The 11,629-nt window shown below is 39.6% G+C and overlaps 1 protein-coding gene across 1 annotated transcript in view; it reads right to left on the minus strand.

Annotated features, from left to right (window-relative positions):
- Positions 1-11,629, minus strand: part of LOC103193867 (cat eye syndrome critical region protein 2) — a 230,873-nt gene that overhangs the window by 77,938 nt on the left and 141,306 nt on the right. The window contains exon 2 of the mRNA XM_007937176.1: positions 2,760-2,854. Coding sequence (XP_007935367.1) covers positions 2,760-2,854 — 95 coding nt within the window. The remainder of the gene's footprint in view (positions 1-2,759; positions 2,855-11,629) is intronic.

Raw genomic sequence — 11,629 nt, forward strand, 5'->3', positions numbered from 1 at the left:
AAAAAAAAAAAAAAAAAAACCCACAAATTTTCCCTGCACTCAGAATTATACCACAAATGCTTAACCCAACCTAAATCAAAACTAAAATCAAACCCACAGCCACTGATCAATTCCAACCCACTTGGTTTCCAAGGCTGAGAATCTTTTCAGAAGTAGATTGCCTCATCTTTCTCCTGTGGAGCAATTGGTGGGTTTCAACTGCCAACCTTCTGGTTAGCAGCCAAATGCCTTACCCATCAAAGGCTCTAATTCTTATTGTGCTGTATAGCCACGCTGGATTCCTTGCAAACTCAAATGTCTTTAGAAGCCAGGCAGGTACAGAAAATAGGCGAGGTGGAACAGGAAAAAAAGGACAAACGGTGAGTGACACTAAGTCTTAGCATGCGGGAGTAACACAGCAAATGGGCCCTATTTTCCTTCCAGTTGATGGTTGTCCTCACAGAAGGAATGCTGTACAGTGCTAGATCATTAGATGTTTTCTATGCCATACCAAAGCAGATGCCATCAAGTTGACTCCAACTCATCATGATCCCATGTGTGTGTCAAGAGTAGAAATGTGCTTCATAAGGTTTGACTTTTCAGGAGATTACCAGGGCTTTTTCCTAGAGCTCCTCTGGGAGGACTCGAACCACCAATCTTTGGGTTAGCAGCTGAGAGCATTAATTGTTTGGACCACCTTGAGGCTCCAGATGTTTACTAGAAGCTACAAATTGGGATTTTTAAATGTAAAACCTTATTTTTAGATGTTGGCAATAAATTAAAATTTAACACTTTTTTTAGGCATCAAGACTGCAGCTCAAACAAATCCTATTTCAGAACACTTGGCCCTCTATTTTGTATGTAACCTCTACGCCATTAAATTGTTTTTGCTTCAGACCCCGAGAGAAAACCACTTGCCTATCTATAGTTTTTTGGTGGGTTCATTCCTTCATTCATTCACTACCCACTCATTCTCACTCACTCATTTATTTGCCCTGATAATATGCAGGGACCAGTCTGCATATGACCATATGTGAAGGCTCCTCACACCAGGTTTCACTCTCTGTTGACACACTATACTTTTACTTCAGAACACTTATCACAGTGATTTTTAAATTTCTAATTGAATAAGCATTGTTGTCACTGTTAGACATCCACTCTCACCCAGCACAAGATTATAAACTACATGAGGGCTAGAGGAGTATTTGTCCTGCCAGGACCTAGAGTCCAGCTTCTAGTAGGTAAGGTCTAGAGTTCATAAGGTTTGAGAACACAGAGAACCTAATGAACTCATTGATGGTTTAAGGATAAAACAGAACAAGTCTTGTGATGGCAGCCTGGCAATGTGTCAAAACACTTAAATGATTTCACTTCCAAAAATTTATACTAAAAAGGTAATTCAATAGGTGTGCAAAGATTTATGTTTGTGTTGGTGTTGTTGTTATGTGCCGTTGAGTTGGACCCGACTCATAGCAACCCTTGAAAGGTTTCTGAGGCAGTATCACTACAGAAGTAGATTGCCCCATCTTCCTTCCAAGGAGTGGCTGGTGGGTTTGAACCACCAGCCTTCTGATTAGCAGTCAAGTGCCTTAGGCACTATTCTATCATAGAGTGTTTACAATAATTGAAAGCTAGACACATACTCCATTTACCAGATTGAATTATTTGACAACAGCATTTAAAAGGTGGTTGTAAGAAAAATACACTTTTATAATGGAAAAAAAACAAAATCATGGTGTGAAATTATATACACAGTATGAGTACAACTGCTTAAAACCCACTAACTCTAAAGTCTACATCCCAAAAAGAAAATGGCAGAAGACAAACTTAGAATTGCCATGTTTGGATGGTAAGATGAGAAATTAATTTTTCTTTATAATCACTGTTTTGCAAAAATCTGCGTATTCTAGGGAAAAACAGTTGTTATATTAAGAGTGAGCCCCGGCACAATAACTCTCCCCTGATGAATAGGGATTTCCACCCTGAAAAAATGGTGTATAGTCAATCTTTCTCACTCACAAGTTTCCCAACCCTAACAGATACCTGAAAGTGAATTTATTAGAACAAAAATATCTGAGACACCATCTTTGACTGCCTGAAAATATAAATCCTAACAACTCAAATCTTCGTATGGCATTGGAAGGGCAAGCAAGAGACGGGGAACCTATCTGTCTCAGCATTTTGCAAGTTTTCCCTATAGTTCTGTTCTGCACAAAAATGTGGCAAGTAAAAAAGTTAGAGTCAAAACAAAGGAAAAGGCCATGTCAGGAAGCCCCGTTGCCTAAACAGATAAAATTGTGCTGTAAATGTCTATACATCTCAAAGGTGCAGAGAGCTATTTACTTTGCAGTTATGGGTAGAGGAATCACACTACTGGTTATGTGACCAACAGAAGATACATGAGTGGCACTAATGTAGTGAAATTTAGTTTTAATTTATTAGGCAACATTTTATCAGTGCTGCAAATAAAAACTAGGAAGAAACACATACACAGTAAGAGGAAGAAATTCTACAATTGAACATGTTAGCTGTGGTATCCAAGAATAAAGGACAGTATAGATTTGTGAGAATGAAGTAAATGCAAAGATTTTAACAGAATAAAAATTTAACTGCAGAAGGAGCCAGACACTGGGCCTGGGGACCCACTTTTATATAGTCCGCCTATACAGTTACTTATTGGCTAATAATCAGTTCTGGTTTGTTACAGGAGACATGAAACATCATGATGATGGGGCTAATTAGTCTCCTTTGCAAGAAATACTAAGATCAGGATTACTCACGTGATATCTCTTCGTTGATAGCAGCCCTGAAGCAGGCAGGCGATCAGGTCACTGATAAACTCCACGTCATCTCTATGAAGAGCTGCTTCTAACTCCTGAGAGAGATTGAGATTGATTAGATCAAACACAGACAAAGATTTCATAAAATCTGTCTGCCACCTCTTCTTCCTGCTCAAGCCCCAAGTAACTTAAAGGTCAGTGTAGCAGAACTGCTTGTTCAATCCTGCACTTCCTCTCAAAGCTGCTTCTAGAAGAGTAACTAGAACTCAGCTTTGTGTTTTTCCTGGGGTGTATTTATCCCATTGCTCCTTATCAAGCCCCACTCCTATTATCTGCATACAACAAGAAACATATATATCTCTTTCTATAAATCAATGCTAGCTGCATAGCTGTCAGAGAGCTTAATTTATATAAATATGCTGTATTGCTTTTTATTTTCATGACAAGAGAGAATAAGGGAGCAATCACGTAATTGATTACAAAGTATTCTTTATTTATTTAGCAGTTTCAACCATAAATCACCTGCAAAAGCTTTAAAGAACCACTATAATTTAAACCAACCTGAACGGGTAGAAAGTAATGTGGCAATTTTCATTTCTGGGACACTATACCAATAAAGAGGAGCTGTGGTGGCACCATGGTTAAGGCATTCAGCTGCTAACCAAAAGGTGGGTGGTTTGAACTTACCAGGTCAGCTGTTCTACAGGAGAAGGATGAAGCAGTCTGCTTCCGTAAATATTTACAGGCTCAGAAACCCTATGGGTAGTTCTACTCTGTCCTAGGGCTACTATGACTTGGAATCGACTTGATGGCAGTGGGTTTGGTTAAGAAATGGTTTATTTTGGGGACACTACACTAATGTAAATGGTGGTGCAGTGGTTAGAGTTCAGCTGCTAAATGGAAGGTTAGAGGTTAAAACCCACATGTACTCTGTGGGAGAAAGATGAGAAGAAAACTGCTTCTGTAAAGATTTCAGCCTTGGAAATCCTGTGGGGAAGTTCTACTCTGTCATACATTGCCATCAAGTATGTGGCATATCACAGCCACCCCTCTTTGGGTTTCTGAGGCAGTATCACTACGGAAGTAGATTGCCCAATCTTCCTTCCAAGGAGTGGCTGGTGGGTTTGAACCGCCAGTCTTCTGGTTAGCAGTCAAATGCCTTAGGCACTATGCCACCAGAGCTTTTAATAGGGTCAACTATGAGTTAGTATTGACTTGATGGCAATGCAATCAGATCTTGTGTTCCCTTTTAAAAAAACAGAAATATGACTGATAATAGGAGATTGCTAGAACTGATATTAATCTTACATCATCTGGAGAAAAGTGAGGTAATGCCTATGTTAATGGTCTAATCCTAAGTGAGATGGATTTAACTTCCTTGGAGTTTAGGGAGACAATGCCAAAGATTTAACTCACCTCAGCACAGTATTCTAAACAAAGATTAGCTAACAGAGGCTACTAGGATAAAGAGTGACAGTGGGAAATTTTAAGGGATTCTATTTCTTTTCTCAAATCCCCCAAATAAACTAATTTGTCTGACATGATGGAAGAGACTCTAAGTCATCAACCTGTACACTACAGAAGTTTGCCAGCAGTTTCTTCACCAGGATGTTGTCTAGTATCTGCATGGAAACCTTGTACCAAGGGTCTGCTATGGGTTAATTAGCCTATAACTAGATCTATAACCCATAAAAATATTAATGTCTCCAGATTTTATTATTGGTTTTGAAAACATTAAATGTAAGTATATTACACTTAACAATTATATGGTGGTAGTGGTTGTATACTGTCAAGTAGAATTATGATCCAAAATCACACTCACTGCCGCAGAGTCAATTTCAACTTATAGCGACCCCTCCTTGGGTTTCTGAGGTGGTATTACTATGGAAGTAGACTGCCTAACCTTCCTTCCGAGGAGTGGCTGGTGAGGTTGAACCGACAGCCTTCAAATGTCTTAGGTACTACACCACCAGAGCTCCTGGATTATAGGATAGTGTGTACTAAAGTGGGTAGTCTGCTTCAACTATAAAAAGTACTAAGCCTCTTGTAAATGACAGAAAACTCCTAAGTTTGTAACTACTCACAGTAAAAACGTCACAACCCCCCCCCACACACACACACACCAAAATTGCTAAGCTTACTAATTGGCACAAACTACAAACTATTGTGGGGTAGTTCAACTGAAAATGAAGATATTTTATACAGCCTTGAAAGCCCAAGTTTGGAAATGCAATCCAAAATTAAAAAAAAACAGGCTCAAGCTTGAAAACATTTTGCTTGACTTAAAATACAATTTTGGGAATTTAACACATCTACACCATGGTTCTTATTCTTATTATATTAATTTATTAATTCCTATGGACAGAGTTCTTTTCTACATTCTCATCAGTGGTTGGTTATTTAGCAAAATAAGAAACCCTACCACCCAGAAACAACAAGGATCTGAAGTTTAATTCATTGATTCAACAAATATTTACTGGGTACCCAACTCTAGGTAAGATAATATAGTACCTTCCTGAGCACCAGGGAGCTTTGTTGGAAGAGATAAGATGGTACAGAAGATAAAAACAAAGTAATTAGCACTAATAGGTACAGAAAAGGTGCTCTGGGTGCTATGGGAATTGAGGAAAAAAGGATTACTTTTGGCTGTGCGAAGCCCGAGAGATTTCATGAAGGTGGCACTTGAAATGGGAAAATTTTGACTGACAATGGGAGGATAGGCAGAGCATAACTAGGTGTAGGGGATAACACAAGCAAAGGCACTGAGAGGCTATTAAGTTCAGTCTAAACGTTTTGTAGATTATGTGAAGGGGAGTAATGTGAGCTAAGATTGATAGATGATACTGAATACTGAGCTAATGAGTTTGGCCTTTCTTTGGATGACAATGGAGATCCACTACAGTTTATTTTTATAGAGAAGAGGCACAGTGAGACTAATATAGCTGAAGTGTCTAAAATGAATTCTAGTGGCAATGAGTGGGAGGCAAGGTGACATTAGTGCAAGCAACAGTTCAGAAGAAGGGTTCTGAAGGACATGCTGAATGAGGGAAACAGCAGCAGAAAGCGAAAGGCACGTATTCAAGAACCAGCAGAAGTAGATGAGAGGCAAGGCAAAGTGATATTTGAATGGCTCAGATTTTAAGGTTGGTCTCTGGGTAAAGCTCCAAGGTAAACGGCAGTTATAGCAGAAACTAACCCTTGAAGCAAAAAGTCCCAGACTACCTCATTTGACAGATAAGTCAGAATCACTGAATGCTAGTGCTGGAAGGTAAATTACAGATCACATATTTCAACTCTCTCAATTTAAAGATAAGAAAACTAGGTCCAGGAAGGTTAACTGACTTCTCCAAGGGCGCTCAGCACATCAGCGGCAGTGCCAGATGTCAAATCAAGGTCACCCAGACCAGCACTCTTTCCACAAAAGAAGGTGCTTCCCATTGGCTCTTGTGTTCCCTGTTCTAGAAAGGCCTGATAGTTTTTAACAATCAACAATAACCATCACAATCACTTACAGCCCTTTCTCTAAACCCTCATACATATACCATTTTTCTATGCAGAAACCCTTTCCATCCTCCCCTCTGCCGAACCACACTGTATAAGTCCTTTACACGAAAAACTGTAACCACAAAATTTACCTGCATAATGTCCTGTTAACTGCTTCTGGTTCCTACAGCAATTCCTCACATCATTTTGTAATGATAAACATTTCTACTGAACTGTGTGCTGTCTCCCTCTTCCCTCACCAGTATAAATTAGAATCACAATGTGATTCTTGAAATAAGGTGCGTAATTCTGCACTAATTGATGTCTCTTGGTGTTTTTAAAAGGAGCCCTGGTGACACAGTGGTTAAATGTTCAGCTGCTACCTGAAAGGTCGATAGTTTGAAATCACCAGCCGCTCCACAGGAGAAAGATGTGGCACTCCACTTGCAAAAAAGATTTACAACTTTGGAAACCCCATGGGGCAGTTCTACTCTGTCCTATAAGCTAGTTGTAAGTTGGAATGGACACGATGGCAACAGGTTAGGTTTTGGAGTACCAAATTAAAATGGTAATAAAAGCCACATTTCAAGAGATAAGAAGGTGAAGGGACTTCACCAAATAGGGGATTGCAAGAAGTTTGCCACAGAGAAATTCTACCACAGTATCAAATTGAAGCAGTTATGCTTCCTTGCCTTGAATTTTGTCAGTGTGGCACGATTCCTAGAAGATAAAGGCTAAATGTGGCATTTATCTATTTAGAGGATCACTTTTATTCTAATGTAAATAATGAAAAACATTAATTTTATAAACCAATCACATGAAGTAAACTGCACAATCTGATTGATTTTTTAAAAAACTTTTTACTGTGGTTTGGGTGAAAGTTTAACAGCAAATTCGTTTTCCATTCAACAATTCATATACATTTTGTTTTGTGACACTGATTGCAATCCCCATGACATAACAGTTCTCTTCCCACTTCCTCCCTGTGTTTCCCATTTCCATTTGTCCTTCTTTCCTATCCCTTCCCCCCTTCTGAGTTTTATCCCTGGGCAAAGCTGCTCTTTCGACCATATGTGGTTGATTTGTTCTAAAGAGTGTATACCCTTCTAGTGTTATTGTTCACCTTATAAGCCTGTCTACTGCATGGCTGAAAGTTGAGCCACTGGGAGGAGTCCAGTTACAGGCCTGACTTTTTAGATAAAATGGGATTTCTAGGAAATGTCATGCTTATGGTGGTGGTGGCGGGGGGAATCAAGCTGTATTACTATTTTCTTTCTCTTCCACTTCATGCCTCCCACCCACAGATCTCTTCTGCCTTAGGTTAAAAACAAACCAGAAAAAAACACAAACAAACGAACTACCAAAAACAACACTTGCTCAAACTACGTTTCCCTTATCAGCATCACGTTCACCAGGTATAACCTGGGTTTGACAAGGTTCTAATATAAAACTGTCTCCTCAGGAGATAAACATAAACTGATTTCTGCATTGTGGCAATACTGTCACTCAACATTCTCTATATTCCTTCAAAAATAATACTTTCATGTTAGTTTTGTTCACCTCCTCTTTGTAAGCTGCTTATGAAAAAGTAACATTCCTCTTTTTTCTGTGATCCTACCTCTGACATCAACACAGAATTTCACAAATAGTATGAGGTCAAATTAATTAAAAAACAAAACAAACCATAGCGTGCCTACTGTATGTCAGACACTGGGGACGAAAGGTGAATAACAAAGGCCCAGTACCCTTATGAATCCCAATCATAGTTAGGAAGAAAGAAAAGAGGGAAGAAATGAAACAGGGAAGGAGAGAAGAAACTAAAATATAAGCCCAAAAAGTGTGCTCACTGCTGTACAGTTACCCAGCAACTAGAGCAGTGCCTGATCCAGAAAAGCATTCAAATAGTTTCTTGACTAAACAGCAGCAACAAATTAAAAGACAATGTGATAAAAATGAACTTGAGATGGATAGAAGCCATAAATGTAAAACCCCAAACCATAGCAGAGACAAAACAGAGGCAAACCTAGGGGCCCTAATTTATGGCATAAATAGACTATCAAGAGTAACCCAAAATGCACAAGCAGCAGAAGAGAAACTAGGTGACGGGAACCTTTTAAACATCAAATTCTTATGTGCATTGAAAGAATTCTCCAAAAGAGTAAAAAAAAAAAAGAACCTACAGACTGGGAAAAAATATTTGCTTATGACATATCTTACAAGAGACTTATTTCTAAAACTTAAAGAGAACTTCAATACCTCAAATCAAAAAGAAAACATTCCAATTTAAAAATAGGAAAAGGACTTGAACAGATATTTCATCAAAGAAGATATATACAGGCATCTAACAAACACATGAGGAAATGCTTAGGATCATCAGCCATTAGAGAAATGCAAATCAAAACAACAAGATTATCACCTCATCCCAGAGACAGAAAATAACAAATGCTGGCTAGGGTATGGAGAGATTGGAACTCTCATACACTGCTGGTGGGACTGTTAAATGGTAAAGCCATGGTAGAAAATAGTATGGCATTTCCTTAAAAAATTGGAAATAGAAATAACTTTTGATCCAGAAATTCCACCACTAGGAACATATTCTAAAGAGGTGAGATCCAGGACATGAATAGATATACCCACACTCATGTTAACTGCAGCACAATTCACTATAGCAGAGAGATGGAAAACAACCTAAGTGTCCATCAACAGATGAACAGATAATCAAACTACAGACATTCACACAGCGGAAATCTATGCAACATTAAATAATGAAGAATCAATGAATCACCTCCTAACATGGGTAAATATGGAGGACATTATGCTGAGTGAAATAAGTAAATCACAGAAAGACAAATATTTTATGAGTCCATGATTATAAAAAGTTAAGGAAAGGTTTACACAGGGAAGAGAATTTACTTTGCTGTCTACCAGGGATAGAACAGAGGGGAGGGAAAATTTCTGACTAGTTAAGAGTCATGTATTGATGTAGGTGAAGGGAAAGGCAATATAACAAAATGTGTGATAAGCTCAGTAACAATAGGGTAAGGAAAAGAGGGACACATAACCATGCACAAAAGATGTAGACAACCGAGGCAAATACTATTACATAGACCATACTGCACTGCCAGTAACAACAAACACTAGTCTATGGGTAAATGCGTACACCGGTTGACAAGACCAGCCAGGTGTGGGTAGATGAACAGGAATATACCCATGACTATAGATAGATCTGACTGATGATATTCTTACATGTGTATTTGTGCTACAAAAATATCCATATATACATCACAGAAGTAACAGGGGGCAAGGTTGGAGTAGCTTCTCAGTGACAACCAAGAATCTTGAGGGAGTGAGTCGCCAAGCCTGGAGGTTCGGGGCCATGGTCTCGGGGGACATTAAGCTCAACTGGCACAACACAGTACATAAAAATCTTGTTCAATATCCTACTATGGTGAGTAGTGATTAGGGTTTAAAAGCTTTCAAGTGACCATCTAAGATGCAACTATTGGTGGCCCCTTGTCTGGAGCAAAGAAGAGTGAAGAAAATCAAAGTCATACGGAAACAATTACTCCAAGGGTATGATGGACTACAGGGACCTCATCCTTCATGATCCAGAGACCAAGAGAACTAGACGGTGCCCATTTACCAATGCCAACCATTCGGGAAGGGATCGAAATTGGAGATCTTGGATAGAGTGGGAAAATAATGTGGAACAAAACTCAAAAACACAAAAATAACCAGAATTACCAGCTGGACAGAGACTGGTAGAACCCCCAACGCTATGGTCCCAGGTTATCCTTTGGGCCTAGAACTGAACACACTTCCATGGATTAGCTCTCAGCCCAACAGCAGAAAGGCCTACAAGCACAACACCTACCCCAGGGAGATGTTGTTATTGTCGTTGTTATTGTCGTTGTTATGTGCCATCGAGTCTGCCCCGACTCATAACGACCCCCCCTTGGGTTTCCAAGGAAATATCACTATGGAAGTAGATTGCCCAACCTTCCTTCCCAGAAGTGGCTGGTATGTTTGAATTGCCAGCCCCAGGGAGATACAACCCCTTAAATCAATCAACTGTGAGATATCAGAAGGGCAGCATTTGCATAGATGGAAAGCTGGACAGACAGGTATACATAGATAAGAAGGGCATAGAGAAGGGATAGTCACAGGGAAGAGATGGGAGGAGAGCTTTTTATTTTTGGGATTGTAATTGGGCTGTGGGGAGCTCTGGTAGCGTAGTGCCCAAAGCACTTGACTGCTAACCAAAAGGCTGGCGGTTCAAACCCACCAGCCACTCCTAAGGCAGGTTGGGCAATCTACTTATGTAGTAATACTGCCTCGGGAAACCCAAGTAGGGGTCGATATGAGTTGGGGCCGACTCGATGGCACATAACAACAGCAATAACAATTGGGCAGTGAAAACAAATATTCATGAATTGTTGATAGTAAAACAAATTTGCTTTATAAATTAGAACCCAAATCACAATAAAAAAATATTTTTTAAAAAAAGAGACAATGGGATAAACACTTTAATACATATACAAAGTGACCTGGGAAAACAGGAAAAGCTAGAGAAACTGAGGAAAATGTAAACTAAGGCTTTGCTAAGGGTGTAAGATTGGCATATGGCTTTAAAAGGAAAGAATCATGCTAGGCAGATGCACAATGAGACAAAGTACATGAAAGTTCACAGTAATATGTTGTTGTTGTTGTTGTTGTTAAGTGCCATTGAGTAGTTTCCAACTCATAGTGACCCCATGCACAGCAGAACAAAACACTGCCCAATCCCGCGCCAGCTCCATGATCTCTGCTATACTTGAGCCCATCATCGCAGCCACCATGTCAATCCATGTCATCTAAGACCTTCCCCTCTTTCATCGACTCTCCACCTTACCAAGCATGACAACCCTCTCCAGAGAATGATCCCTTCTGACAACATGACCAAAATAGGTGAGACGAAGTCTGGCAATTCTCGCTTCCAAGGAGCATTTTGGGTGCACTTGCTCCAGAACAGGTATGTTAGTTCTTTCAGCGGTCCATGGTACTTTCAGCATTCTTCGCCAGCACAACTCAAAAGCATCAACTCTTCTTCAGTCTTACTTATTCATTGTCCAGCTCTCACATGCAAATGAGGTGATTGGAAATATCATGGCTTGTGTCAGGTGCACCTTAGTCCACAAGGAGACATCCTTGCTCCTCAGCACTTGAAACAGTTTCTTCGCGGTTGACCTTCCCAATCCTACACGTCCTCTAATGTCCTGACTGCTGCTTCCATTGGTATTGATTGTAGAACCAAGCATCGTGAATTCTTTGACAACCTCAATCTTCTCTCCATTTATTGTGATGCTGCTCCTTGGTCCAGTTGTGAGGATTTTTGTTTTCTTTATATT

The sequence above is a fragment of the Orycteropus afer genome, unplaced genomic scaffold, assembly GCF_000298275.1.
Source record: "Orycteropus afer afer isolate SDZICR_OR568_19922 unplaced genomic scaffold, OryAfe1.0 scaffold00040, whole genome shotgun sequence".
NCBI classification, from domain to species: Eukaryota; Metazoa; Chordata; class Mammalia; order Tubulidentata; family Orycteropodidae; genus Orycteropus; species Orycteropus afer.